Raw genomic sequence first — 22,773 nt, 5'->3', positions numbered from 1 at the left:
CTGCAGTTCACTAAAGGAAGGCGGCAGTACCAACTCCCAGTATATGTGCTCCTAAACTCTTACATCTCCTACCTGGTTATGCCAGGAGATCCTCTGTAGAGAGGGTGAGTTTATAACTTTTATGCTTCTTTATTTTTTTAATTGTTTTGTGCTGCTAGGGACCCATAAGCATCATGGAAGAAAAATTGATTTGCTTTGCCTTCATTTTGGTAAAGATAGCCAAGCTGTTATCCTCTCAGTTCTCGGCTGCTTTTCCTGTGAGGCTGCTCATTCACTTCAGTTCAGTTCAGTTCAGTCGACTCTGCGACCCCATGGACTGCAGCACACCAGGCCTCCTTGTCCATCGCCAACTCCCGGAGTTTACTCAAACTCATGTCCATTGAGTTGGTGATGCCACCCAACCATCTCATCCTCATTTATTTAACATATTAAATGAATTCATAAATTTAGCTTCTATTGGGCACCGCGAGGGACTGGAAATATCACTGTGAGCACATAGAGACAAAAGGGTCGTCTTCAGGGAAACTCACAGCCTGGAGGGCAGATAAAATTTAATCAAATGAACAGAAATACATTTGAAGTCTTCATTGGGATAACGGTGCTTTATAGTGCTGCTATGGTGCTTTAAGAGCCTGCATCAGGACAAGGGATCTACCTAGTGGAGGCTGGGGGAGATGGGGTCAGAGAAGGCTCCTTGAGGAAGTGACAACTGAGCTGAGACTGGAAGGATGAGAAAGGAGTTACTGTTACTGAGTCCAGGGCTGCTCTGCCTGCTGCACAACAGGCCAATGGATTGGAGAGGAGTTATTGAGGCAAGGAATTATGACTTTATTCAGCTGACCGAGAAGATGGTAAACTAATATCTCAAAACAATCATCTTTACGGGGGTCTGGATGCCAGGTATTTTTATGAATCAGAGATGAGGGGAGGTGAGTGAACAAAAAGGCCATTAATCTTGCAAATATCTCCTAGAATGGCAAGCCTCAGGCAGGGATGTGTTAATTTCTTCCACCCTGCAGTCTACAGATGGACAGGGATCTGAACAAAGGCACTTTAGTTTACAGTCAGGTAGAGGGGCAGGATTCTCTGAGGCAGGCCATTATGTATAATTACAATTACAAAAGCAACGAAAAGCAAATCAAAGAAACAGTCTCAGCATGGAGTAAGAAATGACTTTTCCCTGCAACATTACTACGGAGGAAATGAAAAACGAATATTCCAGAAAGAGGGACCGGGCTTTGGTTTGAAAGGACAAGACCACCAAAAAATTAAGCTCGAGTTGCTCTGAGGATGGAAAGGATAGTGGTTGATGTTTCAAGAAGAGAAAGTAGCCTGATACTGGCAGCAGAAGAGTCAGCTTTTTGAAGCCTGGGAGAAGGTATGTGGTTGAGGGATATGTAGCGGGTAGCTGTGGGTGGTGACTCCTGGGCCTTGATAGAATGTGATGTCCCAGAAGGGATCCAACCTGTGGATGGTGCCATGGAAGTTTGCAGTGATGGACACAGGGCCTCCCCCACGGTGTGCCCACCCTCCCCCCAGTGTCTGAATGAAGACAAGGATTGACACCTGATGACTAGCATCAAAACCACAAAAAGCAGCTTAACATGTTAATGAGAGGCAGTATATGCAGTGGCACAGACCCTTGTGGCTGGAGCCAAAGCTTTTAGGCTCAAACCCCAGCTCTGCTATTCAACAGCCTATCTTGAGTAGTTACTTTACACCTTGTGCCTTAGTTTCCCTATCTGTAAAGTGGGAATAACTATATATATTTTATTGGGTGGGGAAGATTTTAACTGGTTAAGACATGTGAAGTTCTTAGAGGTGTCTGGTACAAACTGCCATATACATGTTACAGTACAAGTAGCAGCCAGAGATAAGACCCTTCTCCATTTTTCTTGGACGCCATAGGGCCCTGGAGACTGGTACAACGTGTAGGAGCAAGAGGGGTTCCAAAGCCGGCGGGACTTCCAGGTAAATTGAGGGGAGTGGTTGAGGTCAGAGTCGGAAAAACAAATGCTCACATCACATTCTATGCACCCAAATTCTCAGACAACCTCCCTTTAGGATTACAGGCCAGTCCAGAAACAATTCTATTCTGGGGAAAATTAGTTCTGGTGGTAAGACTGAATCAAAGACAAAGAAAGATGACTGCTTTTAAGGGCGATCCGACACGGGGAGCCACGGCGATCACGAGTACGCGAGGCCTTGAAACTGGTCCCTTCCCACGCAGGGTAAGGATCTCGGCATCAGCGCTCGTCATTGTCGGGTTGGCCTGGGAACCCCCGCTAACCTTCACTGGAAATAGCGTTTCGGGGAAAGCCGCCCCAATATTTCACATGCTCTGTAGCCAAGCAGTGCGGTCCAGCTGCAGGCTCAAGGAAGAAAGCAGCTCGTCCGTCTTTCACGACACGTCTGGGAAGCTCACAAAGACGAAGCAACAGCACGTCCCTTCTCCCGCCGGGACATCCGCCTAAAGAAAACAATGCAAAGAAACAATCTTGTTCGAGGAGCGGGCCCAGGGAAGGGCCTCCAGGGCCCGGGAGCCGGACTAGGTGTGGGCCTCCGGCAGGGGCCGCTGCAGCCCCGGGGAGGTGGTTCGAGCCGCTCCGCCCCCAGGCTCGTCGTCCCGCCCCGGCGCGGGGATCCGCCGCGGTCCCCGCCTCCTGCAGGTGCGTGGGCGCCGGGGCCCGGCCGTACTCTCCGCCGCTTCTCTGGACTCCAGTTGCGGGGGTCGCGATCGAGCACAGGGGGGGCCGGGTGGGCGCCGTTGGGGGGCTCCCGGGGCGGGCGCGGGGGGGCCGGCCCACCGCGGCGCGCATGCGCGGATCAATTGCATCTGCCGGTTCAGGGGTCCGGGAGGGTGGGGGGATGCGAGGGGGCAAAGGGGGAAGGGGCCAGAAGGAGAGGGAGGGGGAAGGGGGAGGGAGGAGGGGGGAGGGGGAAGGGGCGCGGACCCCATTTCTTCGGGTGGATCCAGCTGGCAGCACCCCACCCTGCCGGCAGACTCACGTGCGGAGGCCGGAGATCGGGGTTCTTCCCGGCACAGGGCGGGGGGCTAGCTGCGGCCGGAGAGACGAGGGAGGGGACCAGAAACGAGGTTGGAAAGTCAGGCGCCCGGGGCGGGTGGGCCTGGTAGGCCGCCGCGAAGGAGGGGGTGGCCCGGGGGACTCGGGGCAGGGTGCCCCCGTTGAGTAGAGGCCCTCCGGGCCCTGCTGCAGGCCGGGTGGCACTTGGGGCGGCCTGGACCGGGTGGTGGGCGTGGGAGGAGCGGCCGGGTTGGGACACAGTTTAAAGCTGCAGCTGTCGGAACTTGCTGGGGTATATCGGGTTCTGTGGGTGTGAGACGTGAGCCGAAGGGAGCAGCGGGGGCCAAGGAGGATGGCGTCCTAAAGCTTTGCGGGGAGGTTTGGGGATCCTTTAAGAGTTGAGGCTTGACCGTGTGGGCTGGGAGCCTTGTGTTGGACATCCGAGGCGGGAAGCAGTTGTGAAGGCCCGGGAAGGTGGGCGATCCAGCGAAGTAGGAGGAAAACCGGGAGCAGCGAGTGGTGATCAAAGGGGTCAGAGGCTGGACCTGATCAAGGTGGACCGTTGGGTTTAGCGAGGTGGAGCGGACTGGTGACCTAGATAAGAGCCAGTGGCGGACTGGGGAGAGGAAGTGAGTCTCCCAGTGTTGATAGCTGGGGGCTGGTATTTTGCATTTGTTTGGCTCATAGGTGTTCGAGTTTTTGTGGTTCCTTTGCAATGTACTTTAAATTAATGTATTTTAAATCAGTGTTTTGTAAATGCTTTTTCTCTCGAATTCCTCATATAACCTTACATTTATTGTATTGTATTTATTGTATTTTTCAGAATTGGTGGGGTGCCCCTTTTCTCAACAGGGAACCTAGAGACATTTTTCTGATTTTCTGATTGGGTAGGGGAGTTTCAGGTTTCCCAAGAAAGCCTGGTTAAGTGAGGATTGCCATTCACCCAGACTAATATCAGTGTTTGATAACCTATCTTGCACTCAGAAAGCTCCCAATGACTGCGATGAATGAGTTTATTTTCTTCCCTGAGGCCTTATTTGCCACCTGAAGGTCAAATCAGCGCAGGATAATTGGAGGCTTCACCCAGGGCAGTTTTCACCTTGAGGGCTTTTGGACCAGATAAACTGATGTCTTCCTCCTCTGACTTAGCACAGTGAGGGCCTTCTTACCCTCGGGGTATTTGCTTTGGCATTTGAATTGGGTTGTGAGTTTCTGGCAACTAGAACCACTGCCCACTCTTATCCCCCAGAAAAGCACATAAATATTGACACAGAGGATTCTTCCGATGAATACTTTGCAGTAGCATCTTGAAAGTGCTTCCCAGGTGGCACAGTGGTAAAGAATCCGCCTGCCAATGCAGGAGAGGCTGGCTGTGTCCCTGGGTTGGGAAGATTGCCTGGAGGAGGAAATGGCAGCCCACTCCAGTATTCTTGCCTGGAGAATTCCATGGACAGAGGAGCCTGGAGGGCTACAGTCCACGGGGTTGCAAAGAGTCAGACACGGCTGAGGGACTAAACAACAGCAGCAACAAAGCATATTGAAAATAGACCTCTGAGCATTTAATTTCAGGTGGCACTGTTCTGAAACAGTATTTATTTTAAAAAACTTTTAAGTTTTTTTTTTTAACCTCTCCTTTGTTTCCACATTTATTGAGAGACTTGGAGAACATCTTGTAAATTAATGGAAAGTTTAGCAAAACAATTGCCACATCATTAAAAAAAAATTGTGATTTTTTTCGTGTAAATGTTTTTTATTTAATATTACAATTTCAAATTTTATCTAATTTCCAGTTGACAATCAGCAGCCATTTGAAACACTCCAGCTTTTTAGTACCTCTTTAAGTTGGGCTTGCCTGGTGGCTCAGACGGTGAAGCATGTGCCCGCAACGCGGGAGACCCGGGTTCAATCCCTGGGTCAGGAAGATCTCCTGGAGAAGGAAATGGCAACCCCCTCCAGGACTCTTGCCTGGAAAATTCCATGGACTGAGGAGCCTGGTAGGCTACAGTCCATGGGGTCGCAAAGAGTCGGACACAACTGAATGACTTCACTTTCAAGTTTTAAGTATCAAACTAAAACTTACAGTTTTAGTTAAACTAAACTTGTAGTTTTAAACTACACGGCTGAATAGTATTTCCCTGGATGAAGCACATCCAGTGATGAGCTACATCTGTTATGGATGAACCACAGTTTGTTTATCCATTTATAAATTGATAGGCCTTTGGTATACTTCCAGCTTTTGACCTGCTACTATCCGATAGGCTTGTTGATTGTAAATAATTTCACAGGACACCAACATCAAACAAGACTACACTGTGATCACGATGAATCAGGACAAAAATAAGACAACTTGATAATTAGGTCTGAAACAAGATATAAATGAGAACTTTGTCTAAATGACAAAAATGACAAAACACCCTCCTATCTCGGCTAATAGGAGGGCCTGTTGCCTCTTGACCAACCCCAGCTCAAGCTTTACTTCACTCCTTCCTCTTTAGATCATGTTCACTGAAATATCCAATCAAAGGAGCCTTTTCTCTGACAACATCCAGGGTAGGTCAGAGCCTCCTTCCATGACTTCCCAGCCTTACCCAACACAAGCCCAAACCCTTTTATGAGTCCTTTCTAACATCAAGATGGGCTTCTTCACTGGTGAAGAATCTGCCTGCAATGCAGGAGATGTGAGTTCGATCCCTATGTTGGAAAGATCCGCTGGAGGAGGAAATGGCAACCCACTGTAGTATTCTTGCCAGGAAGTCCCATGGAGAGAGGGGCCTGGAGGGCTACAGTCCATGGGGTTGCAAGAGACACATTATTAATCGACTAAGCCAGCACCACCAGCGTCACCAGTATGTCACCAGGAAGATTGCTACTGAACATTTTTGTTAAGGGTATTCTTTAGTATATATGTGTATGAGTATACACATGCATGCATGCTAAGTTGCTTCAGTTGTGTCCAACTCTTTGTGACCCACTGGACTGCAGCCCACCAGTCTCCTCTGTCCATGGGGATTCTCCAGGCAAGAATACTGGAGTGGGTTGCTGTGCCCTCCTCTAGGGGATCTTCCCAACCCAGGGATGGAACCTGCACCTCTTTATAGCTCCTGAATTGGCAGGCCTGTTCTTTACCACTAGTGCCACCTGGGAAGCCCATATGTGTGTTTGTGTGTGTATGTGTATATATATATATTTGTAGAAATATGAGTGTTTTCTGATTGTTTCTGTTTTGTGATTTTTCTAAAGTCTGTCTCAATTGTTAGTGCAACACAGAAAACCTGATGCCACCACTCTGGATCATCCCAAACCGATTATTTTCCCAGCTGTATGGTGGACTGAAGTCGCCAGTCTCTACACAAACCAAGATTTGCCTAACAATGGCTCGTCCAAGTTCAAGTAGGTCTCTCATACAAGCTGATATCACCTCCCCCCTCAGCCCACTCTCTTCCTTCCTTTTCTCCATCACCGGTTTCACATCTTAGGGGCGCTTGATCGGTCCAAGCGTTAGTTAGCCATGGTCACCACTGCCTCCCAGGGAGACCAGAGAGCCTGCTCGATCAACTGAGGAACATGCTTCTGGTCTTGCTCAAACCTTCGATGCCTTAGCACAGATTAGCTACACCTGGAAGATGGCCACCTGACCGGGTGGCCTGGGCCAGCCAGAGGCAATGCTGGTCCACACTGGCTTCTCCCAGAGCGGGCAGTGGAGGGGGACTCCCACAGCTTGTGAACCACTCAGGCCTGGCCGGTTGGGACACCACCTTTCCTTATCCCTTGCATGAGGGCTGCAGAGCCACAGTGCCCGGGACAGCGGGAGCCACAGGCTGTGCCAGGACCCAGTCTGTGCTGCCAGGAGAGGCAACGGCAGTTCCCAGTCTCCCTCTTCATCCTTATCCTGGGATGATGATGTTTGTCTCAGGCAGAGTCTACCTTGTGATGCTCACGTGCTCAGCACAGAGCCTGGGCGCAGGGAGCCCTCACGGAAGGTGAGCTGCCGCCCCTGTGGGTCTGAGGTCGGGCAGGAGGATGCCTGGAGATGGAGGGCCAGCCCTCGTGTCCTGGGGCGCGAGCCGCAGGCTGTGACCACAGCTCCCTGCTGCCGTGTCATTCTGTACTTTCAGTCCCTTTCTGTTACCCCAGGTCTCCAGGGCCGTCTTGTTAAAAAGACCAAGTCTCCCTTGAGCTGTAAAGGAGAGTGTGTCCAGAGTGGAACAGAGCATTTGTTCACGGGGAGGGGCCCTCATCCTCACCCTGGTAGTGATGCTGAGGGAAGCTGGAATTAGCAGGATCCTCCAAGGGAAGTGAATTTGGGGAGGAAGGGACGGCCTTGGGGTCCAGTGGGCCCGAGGTTAGCCCTCACACCACACAAGCTTGCTTTTACTTTTAAGAAGGAAGATACATTCCCACTCATTGTGTGTGTGTGCTCAGTCATGTTCAACTCTGCGGCCCCGTGGACTGTAGCCTGCCAGACTCCTCTGTCCATGGGATTTCCCAGGCAAGAGTACTGGAGCAGGCTGCCATTTCCTTCTCCAGGGGATCTTCCCGACCCAGGGATCGAACGCACGCCTCTTCTGTCTCCTGTATGGCAGGCAGGTTCTCTACCACTGTGCCACCTGGGAAGCCTTTTTTAATCCTCACAGCAGCCCCGCTCTCTCAGGAAAGCACGCTTGTGCACATCAAACAGCCAAGGAGACCCAGACAGCAGAGAGTCAGCGGTTCACATAGGATCCCACTCATGGGAGACGGGAGCGGGGGGGCGGGGGAGTGGCAGAGTGGGGCTCAGAGCTAGGGCTGTTCACCCCAGGCCCCTGCCCCTTTCTGCAGACGCTGTACTCTCACACGGCAGGTGCACGCGGCCATCTTCATTGCATAGGAAGATTTTTATTTGGTTATCTTAAAAGTATAATTTCATGCAAGGTCAAGTTTCAAAATATAGGCAATTGATTTGGGACGTAAATGTCCAAATGAAACCCTGGACTGACCAAGATTTTACTCTCTTTAGACATGGCCGACTTCCGGAAGTGTTTTGCAAAAGCCAAGCACATAGCCGTCATTTCTGGGGCTGGCATTAGTGCTGAGAGTGGGGTTCCGACGTTCAGAGGAGCGGGAGGTTACTGGAGAAAATGGAAAGCCCAGGTTGGTAATGTTTCCAGAGCTCTGAAAGGCTCTTTCTGAACGAAGGTGTAACGGTTTGACTCAGAATCTCGATCAGAGGGGAACGTTTTTGAAATTTACTGTGACCCTTTTGTCCTGTTCTTTTCGGCATCGACACAAATTCCCTAGGATTAAAACCTGAGACTTCAGCAAAGCAGCCTCTTTTCTTTCTTTCTCGGCATGTATTGATTGCCCTTATTCAGACAACAATTGGATTTCCTCTAGTAACCAAAGTGGAACCAGGAAACTTTGGTTAGCCTAATTCATTACTTTTCTATTCATGTTGAAATTAAGAATTACACATTTTTAAAAAGTTTCTGTGAACTTTCCAAATGAAAACCAGTGTTGAGTTGTTAAAGGCTTAGGCCTTGATGCTCAAAACTTTGTACAAAGGTCACTAGAATATAAGTTCTCTGGGGGCACAGAGTTTTTAAAATTCAATTTTTATTGAGATATAATGTACATGCAATAATAATCACCAATTTTAAGTGTACAGTTGAGTGAGTTTTGACAAATGTATATATAGTGGTACAACTGCCACCACAGTCAAGGTGTACAACATTTTTTTTTTTTTAACTTTATTTTGTCGAGTATTTATTTTTATTGATTTATCTTGGCTACGCTGTGCCACAGGTGGGATCTTTGTTCCCTCACCAGGTATCAAACCCGTGTCCCCTGCATTGGCAGGTGGATTCTTATCCACTGTACCACCAGGAAGTTTGTAGGAATCGTACTTTTAAACATATGTATTTTATATATCCTGTTACTATAATGTATACACTGTTTTTTTTAATGTGTAGTTGTATGTGTGTGTACACCTACAATTGTAGTTATAAAAACCGAGTTTTCCCACGGTGGCCATTACAGTTCAGTTGGGCATTTTGCGTTTGACTTTTCTTCCTGGATAAATGAGATAGCCATCATGTCACGTGGAGCTCCATGAAAACGTGGCTTCCCGCCTAAGGTACCTCCCCATGTGTTTCTCTATGTCCGTAGCTCACCTGAGTGGAAGATGGGACGGGTTGCGATCTTGCTGGGAAATTAAACCTAATTTCTCCAGGGCCCCTCAGGAGCCCCGGGCCCCCACCCGCGTGAACCTACATGGACGTGTTCCCGCAACACCCCTGGAAGGTGCCTCCTGCCCACAGCGAAGGGCGCCTGGGAGTGTCCTCCCACCCAAGTCCAGTGCCCCCGCTGCCCAGCTTCCAGAGCATCAGCCCTTCCTTTCCCCCTGTGACCCCCGCCTCCTCCCTGCCCCCCAGGACCTGGCCACCCCGCAGGCCTTCGCCCGGAACCCGTCCCAGGTATGGGAGTTCTACCACTACCGGCGGGAGGTGGTGCAGAGCAAGGAGCCCAACGCCGGGCACCTGGCCATCGCTGAGTGCCAGGCCCGGCTGCACCGGCAGGGCCGACAGGTGGTGGTCATCACCCAGAACATCGACGAGCTGCACCGCAAGGCTGGCACCAAGAACCTTCTGGAAATCCATGGTGAGAGGCCCTCGGTCTTCCATGGGAGGGGAAGCCAGACGTGAAAACACATGTGCTGCTGGGGCCCAGCTGGGTCTGCCAAGTCAGAGCAGCATGGTGCTAGGACCCCCGGGTCTGGCGCGCAGACCACCCGGCCTGGAGAAGCCGGTCTGCACTCCTGCGTGCTCTCCCCTCCCTGGGTCCTGTTAAGGGGGCCCTGTGCTCCCAGGTGGCCCCCACCCGACCCCTGCCTGGGTGGGGGGAAGCAGGAGGTTTGGGCCATTGAACGGCTGGGACTCTAGCAGGATTCAGGCTGCGAAAGCCTGGCATCCCTGGGAGATCCATTTACTCTCCCTGTCCTGCCCCTGCTCTGTGGGCACTGTCCGCTCGGGCTGTTTCTCCTCTGCCCTGGAGCCTTAAGGGGGCTGCCTGCTCAATGACCTTCCCTCCCGGGAGCCCACCAGGTCTATGACACTGAGGAGCTTGTCTGGGGTCCCTCTGGTTTCCCTTCTCTGCTTTCACTGACACTCTCCTCTTCCCTCTTCTCACTGAAAATCTAATAAATTCGTTCACACAAAAGCATAAATGGGTATGCCAGAATTTCTTCCCAAGGGCATTTGATAGTCTGTGATGCTGTGTTGAGTCACTCAGTCGTGTCCAACTCTTTGCTACCATTTGGACTAGAGCCCGCCAGGCTCCTCTGTCTGTGGGATTTCCCAGGCAAGAATACTGGAGTGGGTTGCCATTTCCTCTTCTAGGGGATCGTCCTGCCCCAGGGACTGAACCTGCATCTTCTGCATTGCAGGTAAATTCTTTACTGCTGAGCCATCCAGGGAAGCCATTTAATAGTCTACAAAAATTCAGTCCAAAGAAATGCATTTCAAGTTGCAGAATTTCCAGAAGCAGTGACCCAGTGGGGCTCTGGGCCCCCTCCTTCCAGTTTAGCCATCTCCTCAGAAAACAAATCTCTGGATGGCCTTACTATCATCATCCTTTTTGACCAAACACTACTGCTGGAGGGACTGCTGCTGCTGCTGCTGCTGCTGTGTCGCTTCAGTCATGTCCGACTCTGTGCGACCCCATAGACGGCAGCCCACCAGGTTCTCCCGTCCCTGGGATTCTCTAGGCAAGAACACTGGAGTGGGTTGCCATTTCCTTCTCCAAGGCATGAAAGTGAAAAGTGAAAGTGAAGTCGCTCAGTCGTGTCCAACTCGTAGCGACCCCATGGACTGCAGCCCACTAGGCTCCTCCGTCCATGGGATTCTCCAGGCAAGAGTACTGGAGTGGGGTGCCATTGCCTCCTCCGGCTGGAGGGACAGGATGCTACAATTAGACCAGTTTGGAACTTGTACCCCAGCTTGTATTTGGGGAATGTGACTGACAGCTCCATCAGCTTGGCATGGGACAGAGGAGGTGGTTTCTCAAAGAAGGAGCCCTGGAGAGAATGGACCAGTGTCTGTCCCCTGCAGTGTGACCTGCTTAATGCTGGGCACACGGTGACTGTGTAGTGAACTGAGGTCACCTTTTATATAGTTAAGCTCAGGAAGTCTTTGCTAGTTTTAATAATTATTTTCTTCATTTATTAGTTGATTATTTATTGAGCTGCTTTTGTAGAAAAGATTCAAGCTTTATTAAGTCAAAATTAAAATTTTGTAAAACATCTACTGAGCCTTTATCAGGCATATTCTCAGTAAATCCTGCCCTTAGGTTTAGATTGGCTTCTTCTACCCTATTGCCCATTTCAATTCCACCTGAACACCTGGGTAATCGGAGAGCTCCTTGGCCATGCGTAAGTTACTTCCTCACCCCCTCTCCTCTCCAGATCACGAAGTCTAGGAGGGAGTGTGTTCTGGCTTTTTCAATCTCCCTACATGCCTTGATGTTTCCCATGAAAGCTGGGATGGGCCCATTTGTTGAAGTGATGTATAGAAACTAAATCATTTTGTACTCTTAGATGTGGAGTCAGTTGCTCCTGATTATACTAAATTCTGGTCTTGTTTGACTTGTGTTTTTCAGGTAGCTTATTTAAAACTCGATGTACCTCTTGTGGAATTGTGGCTGAGAACTATAAGAGTCCAATTTGTCCGGCTTTATTGGGGAAAGGGTAACTATACTATACTCTGGAATAGGTGTGTGTTGTTTTGTCTCTTCAGTTGACTATAAACACGAAGAAACTGGACATTCATCTGTGACTCCCATGGATATTTATGAGACACAAAACTAGAAACAGTACAGCTGTATTGTAAGGGAGATATTTTGCTCACAGGTTACAATAAGTGGAAATAACAGGCTCTAACTCTAAACATTAAGATCCCAACTTTGTATTTAAACACACATCCACCCTTACAATGTTGATGTATCTGTATGTAGATAAACGTCCAGAAGAAAATCAACAGCATATTAACAGGGACAGTAGGATTATGGCAATTTTGATTTCTTTTTTATATCTTTCTGAACTTTGTAACATGTCTATGGTGAACATTTACTGTTGTAAATATTATAATTGGGGAAAAATTAAGAGTAGATTCAGAATATTGAGAAAAATTCTACCTAGCCATTTGAAATCGCTGTTAAGTTATACAAGTAACTTATTAATATAATATCATTGCAGGTGATTGAAATTGCAATGACATATATGATGCAAATCATGAAACTCTCCTTAGCACAACAGTACTACACCCCCTCCCCGATACAGATTCCCTCCCTTGTGGTGGAACCACTGATAATCAATTGTTTGTGTCTACCCTCCTCATCTTCTTCTAAGCCAGTGTGTATTCATCAGGAGTTTTGTGCCATAGATGGCCAGGCAAAAAGACAATCTTACTTGGTTATCTTATTTCTTTGTTTTTTGATTAGACCAGTGACATTCTTCCTTTTCTAATATTATTTACTTCAGGGCTCCGGACCCCAAAACTCAAGATGCCGGAATCCCAGTGGAGAAACTGCCCCGGTGGGTAAAAAGACTTTGATCTGTGTTTGGTGCTCCAGTTTGCAAAAAAAAAAAAAAAAAGAAAAGAAAGAAAATTAGTAGGAGTCAAAAATATAAGTTCACTTGGTAGATGCCTCTGAACCGGGCCAGTGCAGAAACCAGCCCTGATCCATGAGGTCAAGGGTGAAAGGACAAAGGGTGAACCAAACCAGGCTTACGAGAAGTACATCTGTCCTGTCGCTTTCTCCTCTGTGTTGTGGTGGGATCATTTGAGGTCTGGAAAGTTTCAGAAGCTGCTGTGTTGTAGACGTTCGTCCGCCGTGTGTGAAGCGTAGAGGCTGGCATCCCGGACCTAACTGGTCAGGAAGCCTCAGCTGCTGTCCTCCTCCCCCTCTCCTCCTCATCAGTGTTGCTAATCCAGGGCTACGGAGGCCATAAGAAGTCTTGCAGAGGTGAAGTTGTGGGACCGAGCAGAATTTGTGCAGATTAACAATAGCAAAAAACCTTGGAAAGATTTTTATGTCAGCTTTTCAAAACTTGGCCTTAAAATGGCCCTTCCCAAAGTGTTTCATAGGGCACTGGATCCACGTGACGTTGATAGGCACGACTCGGAGAAAAAAGATGTCACATGCCCAAATAAATATGGAACCACTAGAGTGAACCAAGTTTGAAGCATCTTGCTTTGCTGCAGAGCTACTCAGAGCACTGAATGTGTGAAAGTACATTGTTACTCCCTAAAGAGCAATTATGCTAACATTTCCCTGGTTTACTTAACCTTTTGAATTTTTCTTAATAAGGATTTTCATTACTAAAATCAGAGTTTTCACCTAAAAGAGTAAGTTTTCATTACTAAATTCTAAAATTTTGATCTAAAATAAACTTGATTAGGCAATTAATATGATAAAATTGGAGTTTGAGGGAAATTATTTTAGAACATAAATAAATACATTGACTAGAGATGACCTAGGCTAGTAGCTAGTGAAAGATGAGAGATTTTGGGAAATTGACACAGGAGAACTTGGCTACCGACAAGGCAAGAGAGAGGTGAATTTGAGCGAAGATGAGGGAGGTCATTGATGACATTAGCAAGTGGTTTATGTGTTGACGCCAAGTCTGAGCCCAGTATTCCTCCTGGGTTCAGCTAACCGTGAGCATGGCTGTGCTCGAGTGGAAGGAAGTAACTGGGAAAGAGAAAGCTGTTTAGAAAGAGAAGGTCAAGGTTGGCCGAGACACATTCACCCACAAATCACCCCAGTGCCTCCAGACACAATAGAGACTTTATCATTCCCCCGATCCACCTAGGCAGGCCTTCCCAAGAGTAGGTCTTGGGAGTGGGTTAAGGATGACACTTTTACAGGTGTGAAGAGGCAGGATGCGGGGGCCTGCTGCGACCTCACGTAGTGTGGTTTGGAGAAAACCTGGACCCTGCCATCCTGGAGGAGGTGGACAAAGAGCTGGCCCTCTGTGACTTGTGTCTAGTGGTAAGTCATGGCCTTCCCTGATCTTTTCAAAGAGCAGAAACAACTCAAACTCATTTGGGTGATGATCAGATCATTTCTTTGCCACTCTTGCCACGAGCTCGGCTCTCTTTTTCATACCATGTAACTGGTGGTAAAGAACCCGCTGCCAAGGCAGGAGACATGGGTTTGAGCCCTGGGTTGGGAGATTGGGTTTGAGCCCTGGGTTGGGGAGATTCCTTGAAGAAGGAAATGGCAACCCACTCCAGTGTTCTTGCTGGGAAATTCCTTGGACAAGAGGAGACAGGAGGGCTATAGTCCATGGGGTTGCAAAGAATCAGACATGACTTGGTGACTAAACATGAAAAAATCCTTCCTGAGTTCTAGGGATCAGCCAATGGGGAGCCTCCCACCTCCCTTCTTGTCCCCCAGACATTATGCATTTATCCCGCCCAGCTTACCTTCCCTCACATCAGCAACCACAAACTGGCCCGGGTTTCTGTAAGGTTTTCTGCAAGGACGCTGCTTCTCCACAGTGTGGTCAGTTGTCCGCTTCCGTTTGTCTGCTCTGTAGGTGGGGACTTCCTCCGTGGTCTACCCCGCTGCCATGTTTGCCCCCCAGGTGTCAGCCCGCGGCGTGCCGGTGGCCGAATTCAACATGGAAACCACCCCGGCCACGAACAGATTCAGGTACGGGGTTACCAGGGTGGGAGGTGGATGGCACTGAGGTTTGGACATGGTCATCCAAGCAGGTTTTACCTGCTGTCCTAATTTTGTAACACAGAGTTTGGGTTTTCTTATTTGGTCTGTAGTTGCTTTGTTTTCTTATTAGGTCTGTAGTTGCTTTGATAGAAGAAAACAGCATATTAATTGTAGATTGATGGAAGAAAACATGTTAACTGTAGATTGAGGTAGCCATGTCTTTTTACAGGGAGTTTGCCATAGGGTTTTTGTTTTTCACATTTTGAAAGTTCTTTTTTGATGCTTTAGACTTTACTTTTATTCATGCATTGAAGCTAAGTATAGTACTGGCATTTAGATGCCAGTCAGCTGAAGACTCAGCACGTAAGCCAGGGAGATACCCACACACAACTCCGTCACCCACTGTTCTCCATGGGGCTCCCTGGGCAAATTCCTCTCTGGTCTTATTGCCAAGAATGTCTGTATTTGTGGCCATTTAATGATATTGATCCTGCCCCCCCAAATTTGTGTGGAAAGTATAGATTATCATAGTATATTCACATGTTGTCTCAGTCGAGGTTCCAGTTCACATCTTCTCCTTTGTTTTGCTTTCTTTTTTTCACTGCTGCTTTTCTGTCTTCCCTTTAAATGTAGTTCATATATACGTAATAGTCTAATTTCCTTTCCAGCATAAGGTAGACTATAAACTAATACATAAATATGAATAAGTAAAATGTAAAACGTTACTGAAGCTTCTTGTCATTACTTTAGTCAGTGACTTTTACCTCAACTGCATATTTTTAAAAATCTGATGCCTGGGAACTTCCCTGGTGGCCCAGAGGTTAAGACTTGGCCTTCCAGTGCAGTGGGTGAGGGTTCCACCCCCAGTCAGGGACCTAAGATCCCACATGCCTTTTGGCCATAAAATCAGAACATAACAGAGGCAATATTGTAACAAATTCAATGAAGACTTTAAGAATGGTCCACATTAAAAAAATATAAAAAAAATTTTTTTTCTAAAATCTGATGACTGGGTACCACTCAGGAGATTCTGATATAATTGGGCCCCTCCTTTTATACACTTCCTGGGTGATTCTGATATGCATCCATTGTGTACATCTTCACGTGAAAGGAAAATGAACTTGGCAGTTTTCCCTGCAAGTTCAGACAAAATTCTTGGCGGGTAATGATATCATTTCATAAGTTAGGCCTCCTAAAACCGCAAACCTGCTTCAGCTGCTACTCCTCTTCAACAGAAATTCTTCAGCTTCCCATCCTGAAAACCTGCAGTGCCTCGGTTCAAATAAACAGGCCTCTTGCTGGTCTGAGACTTTGATCAGATCTGAACAGCACCAACCACAGGAACCACAACAGATGCTCAGTGGACCTTTTCGGGAGCCAAGACTCTCTGTACCACCATGTCTGGGAATTTCCCCAGATGAGTATAACTGACCAGTGAAGCCAGTGATGCTTTTGTCTGGGCGTCATCAAAGCTGACATTTAGAAGAGACGTGGGTGGTCATCTTCTCATCCTACTCGGGTTTTCAAACAGGGAACCAAACCCAGAGTGACTGAGAAGCTGGTTTAAACACGCATCTTAACAAAGGCTGACATTTCTCACATCTCACATGTAACGAATGTTGGCTGAACTCTAGCCTAGGTCAGAGGTCAGCAAACTTCTGCCTGTAGGCCAAATTCACCCACTACATTTTTGTAAATAAAGTTTTACTGGCACCCAGCCACAGCCACATGTTCCTATATTGTCTGTGGCTGCTTTTGCACTTAAACAGTGGAAGTAAGGAGTTGCAGCAGAGACTGTCTGGCCTGCAAAGATGAAATAGTAAGTCTCTGACTCTGTACAGAAAACATTCTGCCAGCCCCAGCTCTAGGTTAGTAGGAAAAATGAAAATTGAAAGATACTGCCTTTTCACCTGATTTCTTTGTTACCTAAATAGGTTGCAGGAGATGATGCCTGCATTTTATGTATTTATTTCTGCCTACATTTTCAATTAGGATTTCACAAGACTCCTTCGACCTTGCACAAGTTGTTTGGATTCTTTGCCCCAATTTTAATTTAGAAACAGAATCATGGTATTTGCCTCCCATTGAAATGTATTAATATTTTCAAGGTATTAATTAGTTCCTGTTTTGTTTTTTGTCATTTCCCCTGTCCCAGATGGTTATCTTGGATGATTTTCTAAAAAACCATTAGACCAGGCATTTGGGGCTTTAGGCATCAGGATTTTGACTGTTTCTCAACCCCAGGGGTCTTTGACATGTAAGGATCTGTGTATTTGTTGAGGCAAAAATGAGATTAGTGCGCCCAAGGGGCTGGTGTGCAAGGCCTTCCAAGGACGGTGGGCCCCCCACGGCCTGTGACCCCCAGTCATGCTGCTTTGCATTTCTCTAAACGTTGGAATTTAGTCCAAGTCCACAAGTGTTTATTTAGCACCTACTGTGTCCTAGACTTGGTTGTTGTTTAGTGACTCAGTTGTGTCCAACTCTTTTGCAGCCCCATGGGCTGTCGCCCACCAGGCTCCTCTGTTCATGAAATTTTCCAGGCAGGAATACTGGAGTGGGTTGCCATTACCTTCTCCAAGGGATCTTCCCCACCCAGGGATCGAACCTGTGTCTCCTGCATTGGCAGGAAGATTCTTTACCACTGATACTGTTCTGAGTGCTTGGGATAGGATATATTAGTAAACAAAATAACCCCCCCCGGCATCCTAGTGGCAGAAGGCAAATAGTGAACGATAAGATAAAAAATGTGCAAATTATGTGGCCCGTGAGAAGTGGGATCGGGCTGTGGGAAAAAGCAGAGGTAGAAGGGGGCGGAGGGAGCAGGCGGGCGCAGGATCCAGTGGGCGGTAGAGAAGAGGTCTGACAGCCCTGGAGGAGGAAGAGCGGTTTGCTGAGGAGACCTGTGAGCCAAGAGCCTGGCAGGTGCCAGGATGACCTGGGCAAAGGCCCCAAGGGGGCAGCCAGCCTGGGAGGCCAGTGTGTGTGGAGAGGGGGCGGGGAGGGGGGCTCTAGGAGGTGGAGGTGGTCAGTAGCATGTGTGGAGGGCACGTAACGTGTGTGCGGGACGTGTCCCCAGAGAAAGCTGCCTACAGGCGGAGTTTGGAAGTCTCAGGAGCTCTTAGCTAGAAAACGGCCTCATAGAGGGTCTTGTTTATGTTTGCACTCCTCAGGAGGGTGAAGAGGTCACCTGTAGTTTATGGTTGGCTGCATTTGATAGGCAAGGCCAGGGCTCTGCCTGCCTTGATCATCAGGGTAGCTGGTAGGACCCTGTTAGTCCATGCAGTGGGGCCCTAGTGGTCCCTTAACCCAAAAAGTCACTTAAAGCAAGAATAGTAAAAAAAGGACACATAAGCATCTCATTTTCATTTAAAGCATAAATGGGCATTCATTTGCTTTTTTTTTTTGATAGAGCCAAAGGCCTTTTCTTTGAGTGGAAATCTGCAGATCGGGGCTCACCTTTGTTGCATAAATCATACTCATAATCCTCCTGGCGGAGGTGGTTTAGTCGCTCAGTTGTGTCTGACTCTTGTGACCCCGTGGACTGTAGCCCACCAGGCTTCTCTGTCCATGGGATTCTCCAGGCAAGAATACTGGAGTGGGTTGCCATGTCCTCCTCCAGGGGATCTTCCTGGCCCAAAGATCTATCCTGAGTCTCCTGTATTAGCAGGCGATTCTTTACCACTAAGCCACCAAGGAAGCCCTAGAAATAGGATACCAACATTCAAAAGTAAATCTGCCATTGTCCTGGTTTTAGTTGTATCCTGTCGCATCTGAATGACACAGCAACTTCACACCCACCATCATTATTTACAAAACAAATACGTAAGCAGTTTTTCACAGTGAGAACCTTCACAGTTTTTTCTTTTTCTCTTTGAACTTGTATCCCCATCATCCTATTTCTACCACAGAAATTTATACTAATGTATTTTTATGCTTGAAAATCTTTTGTTGACTATCCTTTTATACTTCTGCTTCAAAGTATGTGAATTATTTATTCTCAGTTTCCTTAAAACTTAAAAATTGTTCCACAGAAAAGCTCTTCTAGATGGAATTATCACTGCAGTCATTTATCGTATCGTATGTAGTTGTTGAAAACAACAAATAATACATTTTGGTTAATAATTCCATAAAAGTCAAACTATGGCAAATGCATCTCTTAATAGATGCATGGAGCATGAGGTTTTTGAATTAGTTCAAGTGTCCACTGGCTTCCCTGGTGGCTCAGACTGTAAAGAATCTGCCTGGTAATGCAGAAGACCCGGGTTCGATTCCCGGGTTGCAAAGATCCCCTGGAGAAGGGAATGGCAATCCACTCCAGTATCCTTGCCTGGGAAATCTCATGGACAGAGGAGCCTGGCGACTTACAGTCCACGGGGTCGCAACGAGTTGGACACGACTGAGTGACTAACGGAGACATACACACACCCACTCTGGGTACTGCGTACCGTTCGGAGGAGACAGAGTTCCTGATGCTGCAGCCCTAACAGGCCTGTGGTCACGGGAAATAAACCCGTATGCTAAGAAGATCAGGTTTCCTGACTCACCGCAGCGCAGGGGACCCCAGAGAGCCCTGTGGCATGTCCCCAAACAGGAAAAGATGGAGTTACTGTAGGATGTGGAAGGAGGGTTGAGTTTAGGTGAAATTTCAGTGAAGCCCCTTTTGATCAACTCAACAACTAGTAGGACTGTGAGTGTGTGTGTGTGTGTGTGTGTGTGTGTGTGTGTGTGTGGAGAGGGGTCAGATCCGCTCTGGCTGCAACGTGGTCGCAGGGTCCTGTGACCTTGGAGGTGGATGTGAAACACTGGGCCCAGACACCCCTCACCTGGAGCTCCACGCCTGGGTTGGAAGTCAGGCTGCTTCTCTGTGGCCAAGTGACTTAGGTCCTCCAGGCACAGGAGTCTTTCATTCTTTACTGCCGTCATTTCCAACAGTGAAGTGTCTGATAGTGTATGATTTGAGAGGACAGACTTCCTCAGTGAGCAGCAAAGCAGTGGTCGCTCGAAGAAGGGAGCTGCTATGACCCTGTGCAGCTTGTCCTGGAGTGGGGGCAGAGGGGGTTGTGTTTTGAGTATCTGTGTCTCTAATTCCAGTCTGAGGGGTCGCAGGCCAGATTTTCCAAGCTAAACACTTACCTTTTCAATGTCAACTGTAATTCTTAGTTTTTGCTTTTTATAGAGAAAAGCAAAAACTAAGTAGTCATGTATAGATGTGAGAGTTGGACCATAAAGAAGGCAGAGCACTGAAGAATTGATGCTTTCAAACTGTGGTGCAGGAGAATACTCTTGATAATCCCTTGGACTGCAAGGAGATCAAACTAGTCAATGTTAAAGGAAATCAGTCCTGAATATTCATTGGAAGGACTCATGCTAAAGCTGAAACTCCAGTGCTTCGGCCACCTGATGCAAACAGCTGATTCATTGGAAAAGACCCTAATGCTGGGAAAGATTGAAGGCAGGAGGCGAAGGGGACGACAGAGGACAAGATGGTTGGATGGCATCACCGACTCAATGGACATGAGTTTGAGCAAGCTCTGGGAGATGGTGAAGGACAGGGAAGCCTGGCAGGCTGAAGTCCATGGGGTCGCAGAGTTGGACACGACTTGGCAACTGAACAACAATACCATACATAAAATACTCAGAAACCTGGGCCACATAAACCCCGGGCATGAAAGGAATTTTGTTCTGGCCCCTCAGGTTTTGGACCTCCTTCCATCTTATATGCTGAAATATCCAGAGTACTCCTGAATCTACTTGAGTGATCTGTTTGGCAATTCTGTTTCAAACATCCCTTGGTTTGGCAGCCCATAAGTTTTCACATGCTGGGATAAGAGGCACCATGAAAAATTTGGGATGGGTGAGGTCAGGTGCAGCTTGCTTTGGTAAACGGGAGGAGGATGAATGTGGAAAGGGGCACACGAAAGAACAGGTGCGAGTCGAGGGAAGTCCCTGAGTGCTCTCTGCCAGGCTTCCTGGGAAGTCCTCAAGGGACTGTGCTGGGAGGAGCTTTCTAGTGGGCAGCCTTCCACGTGCTGGGGGTGGTGGGGATGGGGTGGGGCTGAGGGAGGGGAGGCAGAAGGATCAGAAATGCCAGCTGCTCAGGGCCATCCATTCATGGCACAGAGGGAACATTCTTGATCTGTGTTGTATCAAGAATAAGTAATAGAACCAGATGCTTTTTTTTGTTTGTTTTTAATTGTGCTCAGTTGATTTTCATTTATTAATAACACAGTAGAATTAGTTGGGTTTTTTTTTTTTTGCCCCTCTCACAAGTGTTTTCCCTTGAAGGAAGCAGAAATCGTTGGTTTTTCTTCTTTTCTCTCTCTCTTCTTTCTTTGATCTTTCTCTTTTTCCTACTTTTTAACTACAAGTTAGGGCTAGCTGTGAATTTCAGTGATTGGCATGGGCCAGCTGACTCAGTTAAGATCCTTATGGTGTATGAGGTTCATTTTCTCTTGTCCTTAGTACCAATGAAGGCGGTTTTATGTAGTTGTATAAGAGTTTATAAAACTTACAGTTATGAGTTTGGCAAAGCAATCACAAAATACAATCATGTCTCCCCCTTCCTCCTTAAAATAAAATTCTCCTTTATAGGCACCTAAATTCTAAACCCAACATTCAAAAAACTAAGATCATAGCATCTGGTCCCATCACTTCATGGCAAACAGATGGGGACACAGTGGAAACAGTGGCAGACTTTGTTTTTTTTGGGCTCCAAAATCACTGCAGATGGTGACTGCAGCCATGAAATTAAAAGAGGCTTACTCCTTGGAAGGAAAGATATGATCAACCTAGACAGCATATTAAAAAGCAGAGACGTTACTTTGCCAACAAAGGTCCGTCTGGTCAAGGCTATGGTTTTTCCAGTAGTCATGTGTGGATGTGAGAGGTGGACTATAAAGAAAGCTGAGCGCCGAAGAATTGATGCTTTTGAACTGTGGTGTTGGAAAAGACTCTTGAGAGTCCCTCAAACTGCAAGGCGATCCAACCAGTACATCCTAAAGGAAATCAGTTCTGAATATTCATTGGAAGGACTGATGTTGAAGCTGAAACTCCAATACTTTGGCCACCTGTTGCAAAGAGCTGACTCACTGGAAAAGACCCTGATGCTGGGAAAGATTGAAGGCAGGAGGAGAAGGGGATGACAGAGGATGTGATGGTTAGATGACATCACTGACTTGATGGACATGAATTTGAACAAGCTCTGGGAGATGGTAAAGGACAGGGAAGTCTGGAGTGTTGCAGTCCATTGGGTCGCAAATGGTCAGACACAACTGAGCGACTGAATTGAAGTGAAATTCTAAGCAATTGCTTTCCCAAATTCCCCTGGGGATGAGGGTGCCAACCTATACTGAAGTGTCTGCATTTGGCATTGTCAGAAACTTGATGAAAGAACTGGGCTCCAAAATGCCTAAGACTCCTGTGAGAATCCAGATTTTATTCTGGCTGTAATTAAGAAAGTTGACTCGCTGAAGCAGAATGCTCATTTTGCTCATAACTTTGCTGTGTTCGTCCTTCTGTTTCAGGTTTCATTTCCAGGGGCCGTGTGGGACAACTCTTCCCGAAGCCCTCGCTCCTCATGAAACTGAAACTGTGTCATAGCCATCCTGGGGAAGGAAGAAATCTCAGCGCATCTAAGTACCAAACCACCAGCAGACGAGGCAGTCTTGTGGATGGTGAGCCAAATACTGGAAAGTCTGAAAATATCTTTTGATTGGGCTGGAGTCCAAACTGCTGATGGTTGATGGGGACTTGGAAGCAACAGTAGTAACCGTGTTTAGAAGGAGAAGTCACAGGACTTCTTAAGTCAGTTCCTGTTATTTTGTTTGATCCTAAACATAAGTCTGATGTGTTTGGTTGGTCACTGGGTAACTTTGTAATTAGATTGTCTAAAACAAAGTGATTCTCCTGATTGTGTTTTTGCTATTTTGGCAAAGGTAGAAATAGAGGGGTAAAACTCGGGTATTTCTGATTGTTGCGCAAGGTTTGCTGGAAAATAAAATCATTCTCTATGCAGGTAATTTATTGTATAAAAATGTTAGCCCAA

General features: G+C 47.4%; 2 protein-coding genes across 27 annotated transcripts in view; one reads left to right on the top strand and one right to left on the bottom strand.

Annotated features, from left to right (window-relative positions):
* Positions 1-3,649, bottom strand: part of LOC145518259 (uncharacterized) — a 25,730-nt gene extending 22,081 nt beyond the window's left edge. The window contains exons 1-2 of one of the 12 annotated variants that reach the window (XR_014062788.1): positions 3,010-3,614; positions 2,291-2,470 (exon numbers count right to left, since the gene is read on the bottom strand). The gene's annotated coding sequence lies outside the window, so the exon portion shown is untranslated. Of the gene's footprint in view, positions 1-72; positions 2,471-2,697; positions 2,842-3,009 lie in introns of those variants that run through there. The other 11 variants (XR_014062789.1, XR_014062787.1, XR_014062791.1 and 8 more) reach the window with 11 other exon arrangements.
* SIRT5 (sirtuin 5) lies at positions 2,624-22,773 on the top strand. Of its 15 annotated transcripts, none has more exons than XM_081522227.1 (10): positions 2,624-2,669; positions 5,522-5,576; positions 6,284-6,416; positions 8,023-8,156; positions 9,437-9,662; positions 11,658-11,745; positions 12,538-12,591; positions 13,928-14,051; positions 14,602-14,717; positions 22,253-22,773. In XM_081522227.1, the coding sequence occupies exons 3-10, from the start codon at positions 6,302-6,304 to the stop codon at positions 22,326-22,328; spliced, it is 933 nt and encodes a 310-aa protein (XP_081378353.1). In that variant the 5' UTR covers positions 2,624-2,669; positions 5,522-5,576; positions 6,284-6,301; the 3' UTR covers positions 22,329-22,773. The 15 variants fall into 15 exon arrangements, with proteins under 15 accessions (XP_081378353.1, XP_081378352.1, XP_081378343.1 ...); XM_081522226.1 differs by having other exon boundaries at positions 2,624-2,730; XM_081522229.1 differs by lacking the exon at positions 2,624-2,669 and adding an exon at positions 2,802-2,850 and having other exon boundaries at positions 6,267-6,416.

This window comes from Giraffa tippelskirchi, chromosome 8 (genome assembly GCF_054371585.1).
Source record: "Giraffa tippelskirchi isolate mGirTip1 chromosome 8, T2T-mGirTip1v1.2.pri, whole genome shotgun sequence".
Taxonomy (NCBI): domain Eukaryota; kingdom Metazoa; phylum Chordata; class Mammalia; order Artiodactyla; family Giraffidae; genus Giraffa; species Giraffa tippelskirchi.
Note: the sequence above shows the minus strand (reverse complement) of the source record. Positions and strands in the feature narration are given on the sequence as shown.